This window comes from Thunnus maccoyii, chromosome 10 (assembly GCF_910596095.1).
Source record: "Thunnus maccoyii chromosome 10, fThuMac1.1, whole genome shotgun sequence".
Taxonomy (NCBI): Eukaryota; Metazoa; Chordata; class Actinopteri; order Scombriformes; family Scombridae; genus Thunnus; species Thunnus maccoyii.
The window spans coordinates 21,441,335-21,466,092 of record NC_056542.1 but is presented as its reverse complement, the minus strand read 5'-3'; the positions used below and the strand labels follow the sequence as shown (position 1 = coordinate 21,466,092).

General features: G+C 40.4%; 2 protein-coding genes across 9 annotated transcripts in view; both read right to left on the bottom strand.

The window, feature by feature from the left end:
* The window catches only part of LOC121906144 (transmembrane protein 65-like), a 38,243-nt gene extending 33,259 nt beyond the window's left edge, over positions 1-4,984 (bottom strand). The window contains exons 1-2 of one of the 2 annotated variants that reach the window (XM_042424850.1): positions 4,795-4,984; positions 4,043-4,384 (exon numbers count right to left, since the gene is read on the bottom strand). In XM_042424850.1, the coding sequence (XP_042280784.1) occupies positions 4,043-4,349 (307 nt within the window). In that variant the 5' untranslated portion in view covers positions 4,350-4,384; positions 4,795-4,984. Of the gene's footprint in view, positions 1-4,042; positions 4,385-4,703 lie in introns of both variants that reach the window. The other variant, XM_042424849.1, reaches the window with a different exon arrangement.
* A 1,230-nt stretch (positions 4,985-6,214) lies between these two features.
* The window catches only part of LOC121905449 (protein MTSS 1-like), a 56,616-nt gene continuing 38,072 nt past the window's right edge, over positions 6,215-24,758 (bottom strand). Inside the window, exons 5-17 of one of the 7 annotated variants that reach the window (XM_042423673.1) lie at positions 24,193-24,284; positions 23,965-24,039; positions 22,297-22,308; positions 16,719-16,876; positions 16,404-16,511; positions 16,097-16,194; positions 14,276-14,540; positions 12,906-13,025; positions 12,213-12,464; positions 11,739-11,951; positions 10,817-10,976; positions 10,406-10,687; positions 6,215-10,090 (exon numbers count right to left, since the gene is read on the bottom strand). In XM_042423673.1, the coding sequence (XP_042279607.1) occupies positions 9,546-10,090; positions 10,406-10,687; positions 10,817-10,976; positions 11,739-11,951; positions 12,213-12,464; positions 12,906-13,025; positions 14,276-14,540; positions 16,097-16,194; positions 16,404-16,511; positions 16,719-16,876; positions 22,297-22,308; positions 23,965-24,039; positions 24,193-24,284 (2,380 nt within the window). In that variant the 3' untranslated portion in view covers positions 6,215-9,545. The remainder of the gene's footprint in view (positions 10,091-10,405; positions 10,688-10,816; positions 10,977-11,738; positions 11,952-12,212; positions 12,465-12,905; positions 13,026-14,275; positions 14,541-16,096; positions 16,195-16,403; positions 16,512-16,718; positions 16,877-22,296; positions 22,309-23,964; positions 24,040-24,192; positions 24,285-24,758) is intronic. The other 6 variants (XM_042423677.1, XM_042423674.1, XM_042423678.1 and 3 more) reach the window with 6 other exon arrangements.

Genomic DNA, 24,758 nt, shown 5'->3' with positions numbered 1-24,758 from the left:
ACTTATTTATACAAATGTATTGCAGCCTTATTTCACAAATGTTCAGTTTCAGCCACCATGAAAACATACATGGAGACATCTGTTTAACATTAGACCATGACACTCAAAGTAAAGTTGAATTGGTGAGTGAAGTTTTACATTTTGGAAAAGGTGTTAGTGTTAATAGAGATCTATTCTCTGATCCACAAACAGTGTAGTGTATGTCAATGTTTTGTTTCCATCTTGTTTCACTACCCCCAGTTACCCCCCTCTGATTTTAACAGATGAGATGTCTGGCTTTTAAAACTCATTTTCTGACTGACTTAGTTCTCTCGCCACTGTTAAGTACCACTGATATACACCCACATACAGTAAGTGCATAGCTAATACCCTATTTCAACATGAACTGTTAAATGAACTGTCAAAAATTAGCCCATAGCGAGCAGGTAGGCACTCACTCAAATGTCAGAGCACAGTCTGGAATGAAGGCAAATGCATTTAGTAAACAAGACCAGCATGAAAATACTGCAGTATTCTCTCTAGGACTCCCCAGGACTAAGATACTGTAAGTTAGTGAGCTTCAGCCAGCGTCCTCCCCACTCAGCTAACCTGCATGTAACCGTCAGGAAAATGAGGGTTCTGCTCCAGGCATCTTGCAGCCTATAGGGGAGGTTATTGATGATGGATGTTGATAAGCGTGTCAAAAAAATCAATCTCTCCGTCAGCAAGTCAGTGAGAGAGTGAGTAGACCAGGCCAGCAATCACTGATTCAGCTACTCTGCAGCCTGCATATACAGTAGGTAAGAGAATCCCTGAGGGTTTTTATAGCGTGAAGGTGAGGATGTCAGTAAGCTCCAGCCAGGCAGGCCCCATAGGTAAGAGCAGAGGAATGTAGCTGTCCTCTACGCTTAGTCACCTCTATACAAAGGCTCACATTATTCTCTCATATTCAGTTGTGGTGGTTTTGAATTCAAAGGAAGCTTTAATAAAGGCTGGTATTCCCTGATATTCTGCAACCATCACATCAACTGTGCAAGTAAAATTCTAAAACATGAATCAAATGCTCACACTGGTCTGGTTTTCCAGCCACTAAGCGCAAAACAACAGTGGTCTAAGATGGGTGCAATACCTTTCTTTTTGCAGCCTCTGTGCATTATATAAAAACCTCCATTATGAGGCTTATGTGGGATTTAACGCTGTTTGCTCAATGTTGATATTGCAATGTATTTGTGGCACACAGAGAGAGGCTCGCAGCATGTGGTCAGGATGCAGTCAGTCACATCTGACAGGAAAATAATGATGCGCTATTAGGAGCGGTGAGCGTGAAAGATCTCGTGGTAAAGATGGGTCAGCCGGCCTCTATCCTGAAACCATTTCCGTGACAATTCCCCAGGGTGTGTGGACATAAGACGGCAGCGGTGTATCAAATCAGGCAATCTGACAAACAGTGTTTTTTTTTAACAAGGTAATTTCCTGTGGGTGCTGAGGGAGACAATTTGGTTCCTAGAAAGGAGCATGCAATATCTAATCTTGTTGAGTAATAATTATCACTAAAGCTGTGAAAATGAAACAACATGCGTAAAACCGCACTTATGTTTACCTGCTCATCTGATGAGCAAAGTCACAGTTAGATGACACTGTCACACTTAAGTATCATCTCCACTGCCACTCTAATCAGTGTTTTTTTTTAAATCACAGATGCTATTACCACTAATGTATGACCATCAAAATTATCAGTCAGCAGAAATCTAACTGGCCTGTTTTAGTGTACATGGCGAGACGTGACTGACTGCTATGTCATAATATTTATGTTTGAGATGGATGATCTGCTGAATGATAATCAGATTGTGTTTTTCCCATGAAAAAACCTCCTCTGACAAGATGACAGGTTGAAATCTGCTCTGACATTTTCGATGGGAAAGAACGTAGAGCATCCAAAGTACAGATGAAACATTTCAAGCCACAGTGTCAGAAGTATCCTTATATTAACGCTGTCAGTCTGCGCTGTTGATTTGTGCACGTCTTTGCTACTTGTCACCCGCAGCCTGAGAAGAAACAGTGCAGACATGACACTATTCATAGCAACAGATGCATGTTTAACATTCAGCAGTCTGTTGCTACATGCTTTTAAATGAGCCTGGTGTACAGTGAAGATGGAATGAGATACATAAAATCAAGGAGACTATTTTCACTTTATCTTCAATTTTTCTGAAGCCAGAGACATATGAAGCTTCCCTGCAGGGTGTCCCACAAGATGGGAATCATTTGTAAATCATGAGACACAAGAGCAAACAAGGCTCCACTGAAGACTCTACTAAGTTCCTTGCAGCCCTGCAGGAAGAAAACGTCATCTCTTATCACTAGAGTGCACTGGATCTGATATCTTTAACAATATTTTTAATGACACAATAAAGGACCATTGATTAAATTTCCAGTTTGTACTTATTTTTTATGGCTTGAAATATTCAGCAATTTCTATTGTTCACACAAATCAATTTGTAATAAATGATGTGAATCTATTTTTAAGTGTAGCATACCCTCTGCTCTTGACTGCTGGAGAGGAATATAGAGGGTGACAAAAACTCCCAGAGAGCCTCATATGCTGTAAAGCCTCTTCATCATCACTTATCTCTTTCCTCACTCTCTCCCTCTCCTCTCTTCTGCCTCGGTATTGATCTCCCATTTCTCTCTCTCTCTGTCTTTCTCTCTCTCTCTCTCTCCATATGTGGGACATCCACCATGCTCCTCCTTCTCTCATACTTTATTAGATTAGATGTAGCAGAAATAATGACTAAATTACAGTGTGTGTTCAAACAGCCAACTGACTGTCTTTTTAACTATAATATGCTGGCTACATAGTACAGGAACCCAAAATGAGTCCCTAAATTAATCTATAAATATTAATATGAATATAATCAACTGTCTTACACAACTCTCCCCTAAAAATGAAGTTTTCTTCCAAAATAAGAGAATCAAAGGTAACCTACTATAAACTTGTTGCTCTACATTACAGTATTTGAATAACTTCAGTTAGTCACTTTGTTCCAATGCATCTATATTCATTCTTGTGTTTTACTGAATTGTTCTTTTTCAGTATCTCGGTGGCTGGAACATATCCGAACACCTTTTGAACAGTATTTGTCAGAAGGTTTGGCTGACTGTGCAGAAGTGATAAATCACTAGTCCAACAAAGGACTGTGCAAGAATCAGTCAAAGAGAACAAATCTTGGTTCCAACCCGAATTCATCAACTCATTCCAGTGTATAAATGTTTGGAAGTACTGTATGATTTTGATTTAAACATGTTGATAAAATGTGAAGTGAAATATTGTACTGACCATCTATCTTAGTACTGTCGTTACACATTTACCGATCAATGGCTTCTAATTAGCGGGTCAGATAGATGTGGAAATAATAGTTACAGTAATATTACTTTATCGATTCTCTTTTCTCTGCACACAGGGAGGTCAGAGGTCAGCACCTGGGGATTATCTGTCCCTCACAATGGAACTATGATGTTATGTTTTTGGTGAAACCAGCGTTTAACAGAAGACTTCCAACTGTGCCTCTTAGGCTGCTGTTACCCTTATAGAGATGAAAGTTGCTTCATCTTTTTACAGCTTGTTCTCTGATGCTGTAGCCTGGAACGGTACACATAGCTTCTGACAGTGGCAATTAGGCTGATGGGTGATTTTATAACCCCAGAGTTAACAGCTTGTCATATTGTATCTTGTGATGAAGTGAAGTGGTGAGTAATAGGACTAAATATGACCTGCAGTTGATGGTCACTATGATGCAGAAACTATTATAATCATTCACAAATTATTTCAATTAATCTTTCCAGTTAAGCTGTTTGTGATGATTCCCTACATTGTTCAATATATTAATTACATGATTTATAAATGTAATTAATGTCATATTAATTAATCATGTCAAGCCAAAATCGCAGGTAAAATCAATTTCTAATGTAAAACAGCCAATTCTCTATTAGTGCACATACACTGATCTGATGTATCAACTAACTTAAAATGTTACTGCTCGCTGTACTGTCACACATCACCTACCTTGAGCTATGGCTATGGACTCGAACCTGTGCAGTTCCCGCAGCAGGCAGGTGCGCTCAGACGGATGAAGGCTATAAATAAACTCCTTTGCTCCCCGGGGCGAGTTGAGTGGCTCCACGGGCTCCTTCAGCGGGTGCGTGCCCAGGTTACACCGCTGCACCAGCATGAAGAGCGGCGGCTCTGAGGCGAGCCGGCCCGGGGATGCTACGGCGGATGTTTGGTTGTTGCTGAGTCCGACTCTAGCCAGCCCGGTCCCGGCTCTCATAGAGAAAACGGGCCGCAGCACTCTCCGCAGGCTGGGCAGCATCTCTGGGATGAGGAGTAGAGCGATGCGCCGGGAACCTGGAGGAGAACAGAGAGGGATGGCAGTACAACAGGCCTGATTATCAACACTTTTAACCTACACTCCCCTAAACACATGACATAATCTCATCTTTGTTGCTATAATTTGACATGATCCCTGCAGTGGTCGCATGAAAACACCCTACACATCCTCGATCTGGTGACAACCAGGGTTATTTGAGGGCAAAACGCGGACCTGACCATATCAATTACACATTATTTACGGACATACTGACTCGAGCCTATTTTACACGCCTAGAGGGCAGGATAAAGTAGGAAATGTCCAAAATCAAACTGCAACTTGTCTTATCGGACGCACCTCAGTCGATGCTCCGCTGTCCCGTCCAACAACCTCCAGAGGAAACCTTGAGAATACACAAACCGCTGCGACGCATACGTTTCTTATTTACCTTCTATGCGATTTTGTAGACAGACGCACAAAACCTCAAACACCTAATCGGCTGAAGTATTTGCGCAAAATCACATTTTTGCGACCGTAAGTCCGGCTGGTGTAACCTCTGGCTGACTGGATGGTGTGAGGCGGATGGGAGGGCCAGCACAGCCCGAAAATACTTTCCAATAGCAGAGCTGCTTTCCTCCGTGCGTAACGCTGACGGCACCGCCAGACGTACGCGCATTCAGCACATACAGGCACAATGCATAGACTGTTGTGATCATATTATCGCTTGCTGCGTTTGGCATTACGAAAAACATGCTGTGCACTGAAATCCTCATTGCTCTTGCTGATGTTATTGAAACTTTTTATGCCTCAAATGTTAGTAATACAGCTTACTAATGCATCAGGAGGTGAAAATGCTCATAAAGTGAGATAAGATGGTATTAAAGGGACATCTTCTGCAAAAATAATAAAGTTTGGTGCAGTATAGAAGTAATTCCCAGAGTAATAGGAGTGTCTGTTGTTCTCATCCCTCCCCCCTTCAACCAGACTACAGTCCACACCCAGAGAAAATATGACACCATGTGGAAGTTATTTGTTTCCAGGAGGAAAGGAAGCCTCCTTTGAGGAACAAGAGAAAAAGGTTTGTTTAAATCTGTGATTTAATGCCTCATTCGTGTTTTTATTCGGGTGGTTTCTGCTACAGAGTGGGAGATTCATTATTTTGGCTTTACTTTTATTGATTAGATGAGTGCTTTCAGGCCTCAAAGGATGGGAGGAGTGATGCATTGTCTCAGTAGAAGCTATAAAAGCAGGTTAGGGGGTTAGGAAAAGCTGGGACAAGAGCGACCCCTGGTGGTTAAGAGTAAACACATCATCTGTTTATAAGGCTGGAGTTCTTGTGCTCACCAGTAGGAATCCAGTAAATCAAGATATTGAAATGGTGAATAAAGGTTTTGCTGTCACACTGTAGTAACTGGTCATTACTGAGCAGTGGTGCCAGATATTTAGGAGTGGCACCTTTAAACAGCATTTTATGGAGGAAAAGAGCTTGTATATGTTAATGTTACCCACCCATCAGGCCTATTGTTGTCCATCATGTCGGATGTAATATACATTTGTAGTATTTGTTTTGTTAAATGTTATATTGGGTTATGTATGTGAAAGGGGAGGCAAATTTAAGAAAAAAACATTGTGATAATAAAGTCAAATCAATTCAAAATAGTTTGCATATAAACTTTGCCAAAAAGTGTTGAGCAATGAATGAAAGGAATTTTAGGCCTGCAGAATGAAAAAAACAAAAACAAAGGATCTTAGCAGAGGAAGGAGGTTCAGATACACACACACTTGCACATTCAAGAGGCCAGTAAGCCGAAGCAAAATTTATATTTTTATTATATTGCTAAAGCTGTCATTACACAAAAAATAACAACCTTTCACTTTCTGAAACAAACTGCATCATAACCTGTTGAACTGTACAGGGACAGACAGAGAGGTCAACTCTCCTCGGAGGGTAGTGGGAGGGTGGGGGTGGGGGGGATAAGCTAAAAACTAAACTAAAAACCAGGTTTAACCGCACTCTCAAACCCTCACAAACTATAAACTTCTTATTCATAGGATATACTGACATTTGGCAACTCTGATATAGTATATATTTACTATGCTAGCAATTTAAATATGAAAATTACATGTTGATAATACACGTTTAAGACAGGTGGACGGCCAAAAAACAAACATTAACATCATCAATAATATCAAGAACTTAATGCTGAGTTTACCAAAACATCTGAGCAATAATATCCTTACTCTGTTTGAAATTTAACAGTACAGGGGGTGTCTGTCTGATTTGTCAGTGGGTTGTGGTTCATCAGATTAAGTCTGGCACAGAGATCGTACAGTATTTATGAAAGCACAAACTGGATCCACATGCTAAGATGTCTTTGGGCCAGACATTATGGACACTGTGACATTTGTTCAAATCTAATATGACAGATTGCTACCAGATCAGCTGTTTACTTTCAATACATTTTACCTCGAATCAATGGTACAGTAACTACGGTTTAACATTTAAATACAGATCACCCTCAGAGAACAGCTCAAATTTAGCATGTTGAATTATGATCCAGCAAACTTCCCTCAGTTTGCAAAAGAATTTTTAATATTTAACATTTGAAGAAAATTCTTGACTTAACTCATAATACTGATGCAACTCTCTCCACCATGAAGCCAAAACATATGAGCTCCTGTTGGAGGTCAGACAAACACATTTCAGTGTAGCTGCGTGTGCTTTTAAAATAAGCCAGCACTGTTAAAATGCAGTTTTTGCACGTGTGTGTGTGAAATAAGGGACTTAAATGAATCATAGGAGTACAGCAAAGAACAATTCAGTGATGCTGAAATCTGATTTACAACACATCATCAGATAGTACATGCATGAATAAAGGAAAAAAACAACAACTCTATTACTCTGATATTTTATATAAGTATAAAAATAGAGATAGGTTGGGAAAGAAAAAAGATTTAAAGACTGAGAAAGAAAATAAATTAAAAATGTGTGAGTTCCTGGACTAACTTGTACAGCTAAATATTTACAGTTTGATACATCTTGTAGTAGCCATGGTCTCACAGTGCTTGAACTGAAATGCAAATTAAAATACAGACTATCACTCAGTAATGCAAATTCCTTATAGCCTATAGTTTTACAATGCTGCAGTCTGAGGAAAAGCCTCACATCTGAAACATCTTATTGTCCTGTAAAAGAAAAAAAAAGTACCTATAATGATGTATTGCTTAAATAATACAGTGGGGTTTGATGTGATTTCTTAGTTTTTAGGGTAACAAATGTTTTACATATTGGATTTGTCCCCTTGTCGCCTTTGATGCTAAATATAAAACACCAAAATTAGAGCTAGAATGACTTCAGATGACAGATTAGGAACCTAATTAATCAAAGAAGGTGGGCATGCATGCTAGTAGACAACAGAAAAGTTCAACATAACAGCAACCAGACAAATAAAAAGTTTGGCATTACCAATTACAGCTTCTAACTCATGATTTTCAAAACATCAAAAAATATTTTGCCTTATTATCTTCTATAAAATGTTTTATAATATATATAAATCTGAATTAACATGGGGTTTTGACATGGCACATGTGTACTTTAACATTTATTAGTAGTGTTATGAGCAATCGATGCACAGCAGGTTGCAGGATGGCACATCAATGCTACAAAAAAATAAGAGGCCAATATAACGCAAGGGCTGCTGTATAAACACAAACCACTGAGGAGTTCTACAAAGCTCAGCATGTAGATGTTGCGGATGATGTGAGATTCATAATGGAAAAAATGATGAAAAAATAAAACCAGTTCACATCCCATGGTAATGGTAATGGGGCATGTCAGAGTTGTTTCCAAACTCAACATTGATCATTAAATGAAACCAATAAATGTTCTGTGTAAAGCTGAAACTGAATGATTCTGGCACTGTGGAGGAACAGGTGGAAATACAGGAAGATACAGAGCGTGAGAAGCAACGACACACTTCTCAGCAAGAGACGTGAAAAATTATTTACAAATCATGTAAATACTACAACAGCTAACACAAAACAGAACCTAACATGTAGCGTCAACCAGAACATGTAGTAGTGTCTCTTTATATGATGGCATCGCCCAGGCGATGCTTTCATCTTCTTGGATGAACCTCGGGCTGCGACACAGTGTCAGTTCCTTTGCATTTACACAAGCTCTCTTTTATTTTTCATACTTCTGCCCATAGTGACTTTGTGGAGAATTCAACCATGTATTTAAGTATTCTGGATGGAAGATGGATTTGACAACACAGCATCGGTCTGCAGCCGTTATGGCGTCCCTCCAAGTAAGCAGTCAGTTCAGTTCGGGAGTTGCCAAATGGTACAATCTAAAAGCTGACCGGCTGAGCCTTTACCTTCTAGTCTACCTGAGTACTGCTCTCTTGGTGCTGTGTAGTACTTGCACTGGTTATTGCGCTCCTTCTGCAAAGTCACTCAACAGTTCAAATGTTTATTTGTCCCACGATTGTACAATGAGTGTTTACACATATAATACACAGTGTTTATTCTACACTGAGAGGAGGCATACACATACTGTCCTTCTGCTTCAAGGAGAATACTGGATACTTCTTTACTGTCCTCTTAAAGAAATGAACATAATGTGGTATAAACCTACCCTTTCCTTCTCTTGTTATTTATTAACAAAAAGATCCTTATGTTTTACATTTTAATTACACATTTGAGGACTCAGATTTGCAAAAACATTTTAGTGCTGAAACCCTTTATTCTAGGACCTATGAAAGAAATTAGGTCCTATCTTGGTTACTTAACTTACCGTACAAGGATATACCAGACATAGGCCTGTGATCCGCTTTGGCTCCAAACGAATATTTTTACTAGCTTTACATAATTTTTGCCAAATTAGGAGATGTGATCTTAGTGCTAAAATGCTTGGTTGGCACCCAACACCTGAGCAATAGCATATATTTCCTCTATGAATCATTCTAGAGGGCTTCTGTAGTAAGGCATTCTCACAGGTGAAAATTTACAGAATGAGAACTGTGTAAAATAGGTGAAATAGGCTTCGTATATTAACGAAGAAGCCTTATGATTCTGTAAATCACATTTTTCTAAAGCCTCTGACCCCATTTGCAAACACAATGAAGGGGGAGCCTCACATCTGTGCTATGAGCTCACGTCTCTTATGACTCTCGCTTGCGTATTGTGTTGTTGTCATCATGCGATGCGTGGCGCAGAGCGGTCGTTAGTGAGGGTTCTCTTGAGCTTGACCCCCTTGCGGATGGCCACCAACATGTTGCCGTCTCCGCCTTCTCCTGCCTCGTCTTCTCCCATCTCACTCTGAAGGTGCTGCTGGGTCAGCTGGTTGGGTAGGGGGACGGTGGGAGGGTTGGTTGTAGCCTGACCGCTCCAAGACATCACAGGCAGCGCGCCAGCATCCTCCCCTCCTGCCAATGTTGGAGAATCTGGGCTCTGGTCTCCTCCTACTCCTCCCATCTCCTCAGCACTCCTGCTTCCATTAACTGCTCCTGACATGTCGGGCACTGTAGGGATTTTTACTGGGATGACAGGCGTACGAATAGGGATGGGGCCTGTGCCAGCAACTGAGCCTGAGCGGCGGGCAGAAGGTTTTGAAGAGGGGGTGCGGCGGATTGTGGCGACCCCAGGGGTGACGATAACTGGACCGTGGCCTGTAGAATAGGAGCCAGAGGCATTATGAGAACTGGAGCCAGAATAATATCCCTGACCTGAGCAGGAGGAGCCTGTAATTATAGAACAAAAAATGATTAATTAGTTAGAAATTACAAACCTTTCTATCATACCATTAACAAGAATAACAAAACAAAAAGGACATGAAAAAGAGAAACGGGTACAAATAAACACCTACAAAACAACTATTGTTCTGATAAGGTCTTAAATAATACATAACATTTATCTAAGTGTGTTTAAAGTGGAGTTACTGACATAAAACATGATGCCTTACAAAAATAATTCACAAACAACATAAAAATTGAGAGACTTAAGTCTGAATGTAAAACATACTTCTACATTTGTGACACTATAACTACAATGTGTACCTGTAGGGGTAGGAGGATAAGGCCCAGTAGGAGTGGAGGGATAAGCTCCTGTGTGGATAGGGGTGGAGGGGTAGGCTCCAGCAGGGTAGACCCCCTGTCCAGGGTAGGGAGCCTGCGTGCTCGGCAGGCCGGCTGTGGAGGCTGGCCGTTTGGTCTGGAACATGCGTCGGTACGACTGGCCGATGTCACTGTTTCTGGGGATGGTGGACGACTTGTCAAAGTCCGACTGCTGCTGCTCAGACTCCTGGTCCCCGGCCATTGAGAAATAGTCATAGTCCGATACTAGAAGAAGCACACAGAAAAACAGAGAGGTTAATGTAATGACACAGTGATACATAGCAGGATACTAAAGGAAGAAAGAAGTTTGTCCTTTAAACTTGGTGATCGTCTGATTTACAAAGAATATGTTACCTTGTGAAGGTATAGTGTCTTCAGAGCAGCAAGGTGTGTTGGTCTGAGTGCTGTAGCCACTGGAGCACTGGATGGAGTCTCTACTGGACCTCTGGGTGTCCAGCTCTAGACCTCTGGATAAGGCCAGAGCCAGTTCCTCGTGGACCTCAATATCACCAGCCTGGAGCAATCAACCAATGAAAATAAAAACATTTCGTATAAGGGTCTGACTGTCTGAATAGAGCCAGGTACAATTCATTAAAGTCATTAAAATCATTAGGTACAACTTGTTAAAGTCGTTAAGTGGGAACATTAGTGGTGAGAGACTCATTCATGTGGTCGGAAAAAAAAACAAAAAGACACTGAGCTGCTGGAAGTTGAATTTGAGGTTGCCTGAAACTTACGCAACACACCGTAGATACTTCGTCCAGTATATGTAGAGTAATGAGGTAATAGGATCACTGAACAATTTTGTTGGTTTTTTTTTTGTAAAATTTGCAACAGCTGCAGTACTAACATTTTACAGCACAAAGCTGACAGTGGAGAAGCATAAAAGTGGACAGAATGTCTTCATCCATATGGACACCATTTGCACAGTCAATGAATTAATGGAAACTTCTCACAAGTTGCTAATATAATATTTACTTTTATTAACAGTGACTTATTAACACTATAAAAGCCTACATTTAATTCTAGAGTGTAAATTGAAAATGGAAAAGTACTGATACAGAGATAGAAATAAAGTCAGTGGAGAAACAGAAGAAAAGAAAAGTGAACATGTGCTATAAATAAAAAGAAAACTGAATCACAAAAACAACCACACAATGAATAAAATTACATGTTAATTACATAATATCAACAGTAATTAACCAGAATCTGTGCTATAGTGAGAGCAGCTGCAAAAAATGCAGTGTGGCAGTAGGAGATGTAGACTAAAACTGACCTTGAGAGGTGCAGCCACGGTCCTGTTCTTCTCTTCCACTGGGCTTGGTGTTTGTAGCGCAGCTGGAGCTGGTGCTGAGGTTGAGATAGAGGCAGGGTTGCTTTCACTGCTCATACTACCGTTACTGTCCACTATAGCTGGAGTCTCCTTGTCTTTCTTCCTCCTCAGTGTGTTGACCATGGGCTGGTCATAAGGCCCTGGCTTTGCCCAGTCCTGTAAAGAAAGAAAGTCAGTGTTTTTGTACTTATACTTCACATTTATATTTCTCAGTGATGTGCTTCTGATGCGTCTAAAATTCTCTCCTGCTTCAGTTCATCTCTTAGTTTTTAGGTCTGCGGATGTTACTGGAGTATAAAAGAAACAAACTAATGAACTAAAAGTGTATTTTACACACTGAACAAGAGTAACTTGCATGTTGAACAAACTGTGACCAAGGAGGAGGGGGGATCATCAAGATGAAGATGATGAACAAACCTTCCAGCTGGGGACTTGGGATGAAGGCACCATGGGAGAGCCCATTATGCTGTAGTGAGGTAAGTCTGGCAGCAGTGCTGAGGCGGGACGTGACCATGAACGAGTGGGGCAGGAGGTGGAGGTGGAGGATGGGGAGGACGGAGGGAAGAAGTGGAAGGCAGTGCCGGAGCTGGAGCCTGAGCCCAAACTCCCCCCGTTGCTATGCAGGTAGGGGGAACTGACTGGGCTGTAGTGGTCGAAACCATTTGACAACTGGACATGTGTGTGTCGGTGGGAGGAAGGGTGATAACAGAAAGACACAAAAAGAAAAAGACACAAACACACAATGGGATAAATTATTGAAATGATAAACAGTGCGAAATAAAAATGCAAAAGACCACGACACTTGGGAGAAATAATTTAAATGGAACACAAAAATAATAAGAAATCCATATTGATCACATCGAAACAAAACACGTTGAACTAAATGAACATGGAAAAACTGATGGAGATGCCATTTCAGAGCTGTCCTTGACTGCTGTTCCTTCACCTTGTCAGTGTTATATTGTGGTATGAGGGAAAACGAAAGTCGATGCCATGTACAGCCAAGTATGAAGTTTAGTAAGAAGAAGCTGTGGTGCTTCTGATGCTAGTACAATACATACACATTTTGTGGAAGAGGGGAAGAGTTGATGGTGGATGAGTGTGTTTCACCTTGTCAGTAGTGTGCTGAGGTGCAGCAGCAGCAGCAGCTAGAGAGGAAGGGTCACTGCTGCAGTCACTGTGAAACTGCCCAGTCTCTGACACCTCAGAGGAGCTGGAAATGGGACAAGGCTGGGACAGCGAGGGTGGCAGCAGCAGCAAGCAAGCAGGCAGGCAGTGGGACAAGACCAGAGGGAGAGAGAGAGAGAGAGAGAGAGAGAGACAGAGAGAGATAGACAGAGTGGAAGAATTGCAAACACAGACATGTCAGCAGGTAGACAGAGAGAAGCAGTTTGTTAGAGAGCAGAGGCAACTTTTCCACAGTTCTCAGCAGTTAGTCAGGAGTACAGCCAAGTGACTATAGAGGCTGTATAGAAGGTGCACTGGGAGTCATACCAGCATTAATTGCAAACACATCAGCAGTGTTATGTTAGAGGTGTTGGAGCTTTGTTAAAAGGAAGCATAGACAAAGCTGTGCACTGTGTGGAATGACTAGAAAGTATCCTCACCAATTGATATTTAAAGTGGTCTATTAGCAATTTTAAGGTTAAGGAGTAAACCCTGTTTAGCAATGATACTGTCCTCTTTCAAACATTCACTACTGTAACTACACCAAGAATGAGGCAATGAGAAGGCTGGTTCCCAGGACAGTGCTGCAAATGGGTCAGATACTCACTTGCCAAACCACCTTCACTGCATCATAAAAACTTGGAAGTCTAACTACACCAATGTTTTCTGGACAGGGGAACTCTGTTGCTGGCGTGCTAACAAAACATCAACTAGTGCAGCCGCTCTCATGGTTGATCTCAAACCACAAACCCCAGCAGACGATCCCCTGGACTACCTCACTGATGATTATCTAAACCCCTGTGTCAGACGGTTTGAGAAAAGTGACAGAATGAGACTTGTTGATAGAGACACGCTCTGAGCGCCTGTAAAACATACTGTTGTCTTTTTAACATTTCATTTAACTTTGATGCATTTGCATGAAAATATAACACACAAGCCTCTGCAAGTTTAACCAAACCGCAGTCTGTCACAGCGGTCGACTCTTTAATAGCAGGATGGGGCTGACCTGTTTTGCCCTGAGCTAGAACGGAGGCAGACTAATTTCCTGAGCATTTATACTATAATAATAGCAGTGAAATGACTTCACCATGATCACATAAACTTACTGCTGCCAGCTAACTGCCTCTCATAGTGGTTTGGGAGATGTGTGAGAGAGGAGTTGTGTGGATTGCTGATGAGGGGTTTTCTCTGACTCTGACTACAATGACTTGTAAATCATACAGCATATGTGGTTTTATAGTTTTGTCTCAACCGTGTGTACGTACTTGTATCCAAAATGATGATGAAGTGTGGGCGGTGAGGGTTTTTCTTACCTTTGTTTCAGCTGGCATAGGCGAGGATGATTTGGACGATGTGTATTGGTCTTGTGATGAAGAAATGAAGCCCGAGTCGTGGGAGGAGATGCTAGAGAGGCGAGCCGGGGCCTGCTGGGGAAGCGTGGAGCTACGGTACCGGTGACGGGGGTGATGGTGGTGGAAGAGGTGGTGTGAGGTAGAGGAGGAAGAAGAGGAGGAAGGAGAATGAGAGTGAGAGCCACTGGATCCCCTGGAGTCACTACTGTTAACGCTGTTCAGACTACTGTGAAAGGGGGGGGGGAGTGAGGGATGAGGGGAGGACCAGAGGAAGGAGAAGTTTGGCAGTGATAGGTGGGAGGTAAAGAAGAATCAAATGCGCCCAAAGGCGTGGATTGAGGGATGAAAGTTGGGTAAAGAAGAGATAAAAGGAATAACAGGGAAGGAATGAAGGTAGAGGATTGGGGGAGAGATGTGGAGGAGACAGGGTGGGAAACAATTAACACGGCACACCAAGATGCAGCAGGCAGTGACTGAGGCCAATCCAGTCAAAACAGCAAAACAAATCAACATAAGAAGCATGAAATCATAATGGCAATAATTCCAAGCAGGAAATCACAGGATTTCATGGACTATTAAAATACATACAGTATGGGCTAAATTATATACAAAGCTGACAAAATTGAAAAAAAAGTAACTGATGCTTGATTGTTCAAAACACACAAATAAAAGACCAAACTATCAAGTACTAAACTATCATGCACAAACAGAAACACATACAAATGTGTGTGCACTGGCCAAGTCACAAAATAGGTAAAAAATCATAAATTGCAAAGCATCAAAATTATAAAAGCAGCTTTCTTGCAATGATTTATGAAGTGCTTTTTTTTTTTAGAACAAAATAAGCATAGGCTTTGTACTGTAAGATGACAAAGTTGTATCTGCAAGAATATGGCTGAACTGAAACTCTTAAATTGCTCCTCTATAACAGGTTAAAATGTTTTCACAGTCTGGAAGGCCTTTAAACATTCTCAATGTGAAATAACATGTAATTTAAAGATGATTTGAGGTTGATTCAATCATAGAACACCCGCAATCCCAAAATTGACAGATACAAAGCAATACATAATCCAGTCATAAAATGTCTTTTTTAAACCAGATGAGTTCAGGAAAAATCATTAAGACACATAAAAAGCAGGGAGGACAGAATGTATGAGACATGGTCTGAACAGCTATGTAGCAAAAAGTGCATTTTTTGTCAATTCTTAAAAATGTATTCAAGCTTTAATCCTTTTTTTTTTTTTAAATACATTTTCACCATACATGCCTACTGTATATCAAAGAAATATTCCTATGTGCCTTTCCTTTAACAATGTCACTTAATATCTCTGAGAGGTGAACAAATTAACAACTATCAGTAACAAAGAGGAGATGAAGAATAAGAGCTCATATCCACCACTGGGTGGCAGACATAGATTGCGCAACATAGTTAAAGGTTTTTCTCCTCATTCCCCACCCCTTTACACTGATGTAAGCTGTCTCCCAAGAAAATTCATAACAACTGATCAGGTCTTAAGGACAGACTTGCAGATTTCAGTAGATCCTTTGTATATACATGTCATGCTATAATATAATCTCTAACTTTAACTTGACATCTCCTTGTTCCTCACTTCTTGGAAGTGGGTGACCAAAATAAGTTGAGTAATTCAATTTTCCAGTCAACATCGTTTGGATCACAAAAAGCTTTTATGGGTCTGATTGGTAAATGTATACTTGACAGACAAAGCCTCCTTTTCACTTATTTTCGAGCTATGAGTCTTGTGATTGGTTGTTGGAGCCTACCTGCACATGCTAGACTTCCTGGACATAGTGGTGCTGGGGGATGAGGGCGGCGTTTGATATGACCAACCGTAGTCTGAGCCCTTCAGGTCCAAGATCACCTGAGGCAAGAAAATATTTGTTGTACTCATTAGTCATACTTATGAAGAGAGAAGGCACTGAACAAAGCTACATTTAATCCAAGGAGTGTAATCCCCTACAAACCCCCCCCCCCACAAAAATATGACATACAGAGCAAAAAGGGTATGTACTGCAACAGTTGCTTTTGTTTTGGTCAATTGTTCTCAGATTGCTTAAACTTTTTCCTCACCTGTTCACTAGCAGGAGGAAGCTTGTGTGGGTCAGAGGTCAGGGCTTTGAGGTCATCAGAGATGCCCTGGAGATGGGTGACCTCTCCCAACATAGAAATCTCCTCATCCTAAAAGTATACATGACAGAGAAAATGGGGAAAAAAATATACATTTATTGGTAATGTGATGAAGTAGAGAGTATAAGCTCATTCTGGCTTGTGTGATTAAAACAAAAAGCCACTGCAGAGTGAGATGACTACACAGCACTCTTTTTATTGCTCTCCTCAGTGCTCATCTGAAGGTTTATTTCTCTCCTTCTCCCACGCTGTACTCACCACTACAGGCCGCAGCATGGCTACGAACCAGCAGAATCTCTGTCTCTCCTCTATAAGAGCCTTCCTCAGGGCCTGCTTCTCTGTCTCCTCCAGCAGAATGTATTTATCACTGACATCCTGCATGGCGCTGTCCAGCTGGGGTTGGATATCACCACGACCTTGTACACAAAACACACACACACACACACACAAATGCAAACACACAAAAGGATACATGATTAGTTCAAATAAACTCACAAGAAAACACAAGATTGATCTATTTACTAACCTATGAACTTGATCACTTTATATTATTCCATTTTCACCCTCCTTTACAGTATAAATGAAAGAATTATGCTACAATGACATGCATGGATCATCTCACAACAGTTAGTAGCATGTTGGTTTGGACTGTTTCAACTGCTACACATTATATCTTTCATTGTGGGCATTGCTATCTTCAATGCTACTATTTGAATGTCCTGACTAACTTTTGGCTATCACTGCCACATGAAGGGCCACTCTTGTTACTGAAGTGTTTCCTGTCTCTTGTTCAGAGGTGGTAAGACGGTTATCTACCATTCTTTAGGCTAATCTGTTACTTGGAAAACTTCAATCTATTATGGCGAGATAGCCAAAAGTGAGAACCATTTTTGACTATCTCTACACTACTCTTTGTTAAACACTTCAAAACCAGGGCCTTTCTAGACATGGTTAAGAGTGACTGCGTGTGTTTCCATGGATGACAAGAGTGCAAGGTATCCCCAAGACCATCTGGCCCCATGCATTTATGTGTGTGTTTGCATATGCAAATCTGTAAATGTTTGAGGACAATGACAGTCCCAAGGTTATCTTGTTATTCAGCACTGTGTGCGTCTTTATGCTGTGTGTATACACACAGTATGTGGCTGTATGCACTTCTGTGTGTGTGATGTGAACAGAGAATGCCCTGAAGCCAAATCAAGCCCTCTTGAGTTCTCAATGAAGGCAGGAAGGCTGGCGACTGCCCAAGACTACATACAGTGAGCCTCAAAGGCATTATCAAACCCACTTAAACTACTCTTACACACCAACATATACACAAAGTCTTGACTTTGATACACCAAGGTTAAACCCAGAGTGAACAACTTTGTGGTCTGTCTGTCTGCTCTTGAGTCTGGAGAAAGATAATGAACTGGCGCCTTTTGTTGAGTCCCTATATCATGCAAACCAGTGGTAAAGAAACACAGATAGAGTTACAAAGGAAATCATCTTCACCTCAAATGTAAAACATAAGGATGTACGTCTTATCTTGAGGACAAGCCACCAGCTCTTTCCTCTCTGCTATGTCAGTACAGTTTATTCATTGTATATGGCACAGCACACAAGAGAAGCTATGTTTCCACTGCTTTATCTCTCCATCCGTCTGCTAGGCCACAATAAAAATGACAATTAACAATGGCTGCTGCACAGACACAGACACAGACACAGACACACAGACACACACACACACACACACATACACACACACACACACACAAGCACTAGCCTAAGTTGATGGAAAAGCACACCAAATGGAAACTATCATTATACACCCACTAGCATTACAAGAGCTGATATTAATGAGAAGTGACTAATTGCTTAAATCAATCGAGTGCAAAATGAATGTTGACATCTGGTGAAGTTGTCAAATATATGTCCTCACTACATATTTTGGGTGGATGAAGTTCTTTCAAAACCATGTCTGTACCTAAAGTGAAGGGAACGTGCAATTATGGTGGACAGGTTTTCCCAGTCTAGACAAGTTTAGTGTAGTGGAACCAAAATACCAAAAATCATCTTCACAATTTTTAGTAAATGACTAAAATCCGTAGAGGTACTGCCACTCTTTGAGTTTACCAACCTTAATATGGGGCAGTATACACATGTATATACTCACAGAACTTTGTGGTTGTTGACAAAATAAGACAAACTGAGTTTCCATATATAGGGAATCCATTTTCCAAGCTCGGTTTGGTGTCTGTAGTGCTGAAAACTCAGAGGAATGTGGGCTATGTGGCCCTTACAGCAGTTCCTGCTATTTAACAATATAGAGACTATGATGGAGTAGATGGACTGTAGTAGCCAGACTTGGAAGTCCAACCTGCTGCATATATTTTCAGTCTCATGTACATCCAGTGGCAACTATTTGAACAGACAAGTATAAAACTACATTGTAAGGTTTGGTGGAGAGGCGGCTATATGACTGAGCCTGAAGGAAACAGGCCTCGCTCATTAGTTTGGTTTCCACTGCAGGATCAAACTCATTATTATTCACTTCCCTCCAGGCAAAATTAGTCTTTTTCCATCTCTTGGCACGGAAATTATTTATAAGCTGGGCTGATAATTCAAATGATGTTTTAATCTATAGTTTAAATAGCTGGTCGGTGATTATGGACAGGTAGTTGCAAGTGCATCCATGAGGTAAAACCGCAAAGAGTGAAACTACAGAATTCCAACTCTTGGTAGCAAAATGATCAATGCCTACAATGACAACAAATGATGCTTTCACTGACTGTAGGCTGTGCTGCAATGCTCAGTGATACTGTAACATTGAGATATCCTCTTCTCACACTACAGACATGGTTTCTTTAACTCTGGTTTAAGGTGATTAAAAATTATTTCAAACTTGAGGACTCCCTTGACCTCAAAGTAGCTTTTCAGGTCCCAGAACCAGAAATTCTGTGGTGTCTCCCTGGCATGAAGTAAAATGAGGAAGCTGGTTTTCTCCTACTAGTTCAAGTCTTGGCAGACTGTATTCTCAACATAACCAAAGTGGTTTTGGAAAGACGCTACTATAAGTTGAGGGACTTCGTCTGAGACAGAAAGAAAGTCAAATATTTTCTTTTTTGGTATTGCTTGAATAGTGATTACCATTAACACAATCAGTGTCATATTACTTCCACATCTACCCTGCACGTCTATTGGTGGACCCATCAAGAAGTGACTTATTCCTTGAATCATTCAGTTGCATGGATAAGATTTAATCTCTTCTGCCAATCACCAGCAAACTGATTCCTTAAGGCTTACAGAGTGATATTTGAGTGTAGTCCTTTGAAAGTGAATTATGAGATCATCAATTCAAACATGTTTGCACTCATGATAATTATAGTGCTCTTGTGGAAACTGACCATAAATGGTAAATACTATCAACTACTTTCAACTGACTACACATAAAGACTGAAACTTCTTTTCAATATTCGACCAAAAGCAATACTCATTACTCACTCAGGTTGAGACAGACATTAGTGTTGATGTAAGGGGCGTAATTGCAGGGATGGAGAGGGTTATACATGCGTACAGGGATGCACATATACTACTGTGTACCACCGCTGTCATGCATGGTTGGCTATAAAGTGTCTGCTTCAATGGCAGTAGTTACAGTCCAAGTATATCTAAATAATGGATAAGAGTACTAAGGTTTTCCTCTTAGTTAATCCCCATAAATCAGTCCCAACAAGGGAACTTAAATCATACTGTGTATTGTACTCATGTCAGATAATGCACGCACATCCTGGCATGAAATGACAGCTTGTGGGAAGCAGAGGGGTTGTTAAGAGCTGAATGTCACAACTTTGTCTCCGCTATGGGCTGTTATTCGGTTTGTACACATTCCCGTCCCGTGTGCCATAACTTGTGTATTGTTAGAACTATGCGAATGACAAAGCCCTAATTGCTACTTCCTCTTTTATCTTCAACCACATTTTAACGCCAGTTTAGTCAGTTTAAGGTCAAGGGTCACTGACTGCATTGTAAACAAATCCGACCTGAAAGATATTTCAGTCATTTGTTTTCAATTAAGGACAAATAGTTGTTGTACAATGTATTATTTATCACAAATTTTGGGCTTAGAAACACAAAATCAACCTAGAGTTTGATTCATGTTCTACAGTTGTTTTTACCAAACTCAACTTGCCAGAAATTGAGTGACTGAGCCAAGTTGAATGGTGGGGGTCGAAATGGCCCACAGTCTGCACACATGTACATGTGCGCGCGCGAACACACACACACACACACGCAAATGAGATTAACCGCTCCAGCTTTCACATGACCAATGATTACATTAGGTTGAAGTCATAGGCTGTTTCTTAGCAAGGCCAGGGTCTCAGGTCAGAAAAACACCCTCACAAGACACATATCAAACATCAGATATCTCCTCACAACACAAGCAGACAGATGGGCACTTATTTCTGTGTGTAAATGGAGTGCTCTTCTTCTAAGTACTGTGATTACTTTAAGTAACCTACACATGAATTTGATTTAAATATTTGTATGTATTTCTGTGATATAGAGGTCAGTGAGTTTAAAGGCTTCTTTGGCGAGCCAGGTGCAGAATGACAAATAAGCACTCTGGGCTCCCTTGATGGAAATTTTAATGTGTTTGTGTGTATGTATGGGTGCATTTGACTCTGTGAAATATTTGCTTCTGGATGTTGTCCTCCCTAACATCAAGGTAAGAATCCCCAAGATGCCTGAATGAAAGATGGCTGCCAAACAAAGTGAAATTTAGTTCCGTTAAAGAAGAAAATTGAACTATTATTTAACTTTGTTTCTGCCAGATGACGGCAGTAATATGTTTTTATTTTCTCTCTTTAGTAACTTGCTTCCACACAGAGGTACATCCCACAATTGAAACCCATTAACGACTATAAATGTACTGCAAAGTTCAATGTTTGTGCTTTTGTTGTTTGCCCATTTACAATGCTGTACTGTGGACAGTCAAAAGAAGTAAAAGCATTTAAAGCATTATTATTATTTTAAAGATGTGTTCTAGCAACACTTTCTTTTATTGATTGTGTCAATGGATGGCTCGCTAAAGGAAAGACATAACAGGAATAAAAGGAACATAACATTGCCAGCTAAGACAACACATATGGCGGACATCACAAAAATGATCAAAAATTTGTAGAAATTAATGTGACACTACAGAACTGGACCAGTCAGTAGAAAGATCCACCCACTGGACCAGTTAAGACCCGGGTGCATCAAAAGTCTACTGAGGCCTCCACTTCACCTCCGTTCTTTTTATTACATTCCCTACGGTCTTTCGCCGTCAGGCCACAGCATATTAGTACATTAGTGTGATACTTAATTGATCTCATACAAAAATTTTCTAATGAAATGTCAGGAACATCATTACTTCAGGTGGTTACCAACATGAGGCCTTGAACCCAGGACATCTGGATTATTTGATAATTAGGCCAGCCTGCTGCGTGAACAAGAGAATCCATAAGAAGACAGAGGAGAGGAGGCAGAGGAAGTCACAGTAGAAAGGATGAACCCTGGGTCTCTGTTACCCTTAGGTAAAAACCTATAGGGGACAACAGATTCATAAGCAGCATACTATGTATGAATCTGACTATGCCAGTATGTTGTGGCAACAATAGACCGTAAACTTTGGATGCCATATCTGTAGAGGAAAATTGAGCATACCAACATTTAACAGCATCCACAGTATTGATTATTTGCATAAAAGTCTAGATTTTTGGTGGCTCCTTCACAATGCGACCAATATACTTGGTTAGACATTAGAGCATAAGCAACAACCTGGAAAGGGAGTCAATTCCACAGACTGACTTACCTAGAGTATCAGCTGCAGTGCAGCATTAGGAGACGGATGGTATCAGAACCACATGGGGACAGGGAGAGGAAAAAGATCCAAGTCAACTGAAAGAGTGCCAGCACTAAACACTAAACTATGCCCTAAAGTTGCAGCCTTGTGTGTGTCTGGATGCCTGTGGATTGGTCAGTGTATTAAACTAGACTGAAGTCAATCTATTTCAAAAGAAAAGTATTACTTTGCTGAACAACATCAAAGGGGAGCAACACGACATGAAACCATATTGCAAACATTTTGAATTATTAATCTTTCTATCTTATGTCCTACAGTGTCTAAACTAGCACTTTGTTGAATGCAGAGAGCTATAGGGGAGCAACACAAGCCTTATGCAGCAGTGTTAATATTTCAACATCTGTACAACATGTACAATGTAAATTACATACCAAAATTAACAAATCTACTGTAAAGTAAGAGTTAGAAGCATTGATTCATTTTTTGCAAAGGTTTGTTGCACCTCTTCCTCCATCTGCTGACTTAAGGAATGTGAGACATGCACTTATTCAAACCTGAAACTCTCAACATCGCAAAATATACAGGAAGCACATTAATCTAATTCCTTTTTTGTGTATGTTAGTTTTTCCTCTAGGTAGGTGAATGCGTATGTAGAACCTGAGCCAAGAGAACTGCAGAGGGAAAAAGCCTCTGCCCTCTCTGAGTGTTTACCAAGTAAGGTAATGTTTAGCCTTACCAGATCTGCACAAGTCTTAATCAGTAAGGACAAACTTCTACACACATCACTGCTGTCGAATGAAAATCCGTTATATCCAATTTGGAGATTTTCCCATTTCCCTATTTGAAATAAAATATGACATTTTTCTCCACAAGTTGTTTCTACAACTTGAAGACATGTTTCATTATTTTAATAATCAAAAGGAAAATCAGGACTTTCTTAAAGCAGGCTTCTTGCAGATAGGAGGCTTTAATCCAGTGCACTAAAATGTGTTCATCTTAGTTTGACTATCAAAGCCCAGGCAAATACTGCTCAAGTAAAACAAATTATAGCATTGTGGAGTAATCAACAACTCTGGGTAAACATGATGCAAGTACACAAGATTCCCTGTATAGATCAATACGAACTACATCTAACTAACATCTGGCTAGTGATGGCTGACACAGAACAAATTCTCTGGTCTGACATGGATATCTTTCAATGGTTTAGCAGCCAATACTTATATAATTCCTATCACAAACTAGTTTTTATGCAAGCAAAACAAACAAAACAAGATAACAAGATATATTGTGGTATATATATCTTCTGGTTTTCATACTCTGTGGTCAAAGGTTTACAGGTGTACAGGTGCGTGATTTAGTACAAGACTGTTTCATGTCAGCCATACATCAAGAGAAGCAACCACTCAAAGAAAATCTGCATCTCGTGGCCTGGTCATCATAAATCATAAGGGAGGGTGCTCTTTTTTGCAAACTGAGCAACTAAGAGTCAAGAGGGGGAGAGATCCGTTTCACCAAGGACTAGATTTAATTCACAATTTCACTTGATTTGATTCAATAAATACAGTATCCGAAAATGAAAGTCTCCATTATCATTAGCAGATAAACTGCACTTAGTGGTGTTATTTAGGTTAATTCATCTAACCTTTGGTTTTCTATACAAAAAAAAAGTTTCTTTACCTTTCTTTGCTTTCTTCTGAAGTTTCAGCGTGTCTGAGGACTTTTTCTTGATTTCCTGCCGAGCTCTCTTGTACTCTGTTTCAGATGGACAAGGTCAAAAATCAAATTAACTGTGCAGAAGCTTGGTGTTAAGGTACATTTAACACAGGTAACTATGTTTTAAGTCCAGATTACTTGGCAACTTGTGTTGTTTCTGTTGTTGTGTGTGATTACTTTTGTCTGTCCTACCTTTAGCATGGTCCTTGTCCAAAGTGTTGACTCCTCTTTTCCACTCCTCCATCTGTTCCTGTAGAGGGTTGATCAGACCCTCCAGGAAGGCCCTGTGAAAACAGTAGGTTACTCACTCCTGATCCAAGGTCAGCCTGATCAATTAAATCATTTATAGGTAAATATTCATGACTAACCTTTTAAAATCTAAACTTGTCACTCATAAAAATTCTAAAACCAACCAGTGTTTTAAATGAACTCCAACAGTGACATGTGCTATCCAAAATACATTTTTATTTACTGAACATCTGGCTGAACAACCTAATTATACACATTTCTTCAAAACTGAGAAAATGCTAAATATAAGCCGCTTTGATGTTTCATTTTATTCATATCTTACAGACTCACTTTGCAGGGTTTACCAGTATATCTGTCACCTGATTAAAGTAGCAGTCAGACTGTCTGACAATAAAATCATTAGGTCTGGTTTGCTTTTCCGTCTGTATAGTGTATGTTCTTGTCTGTCAATTATTAACAGGCAGAGAGAGAGGGAGAAAAACAGACAGGCAGAGAAAGAAAAGTCTGCT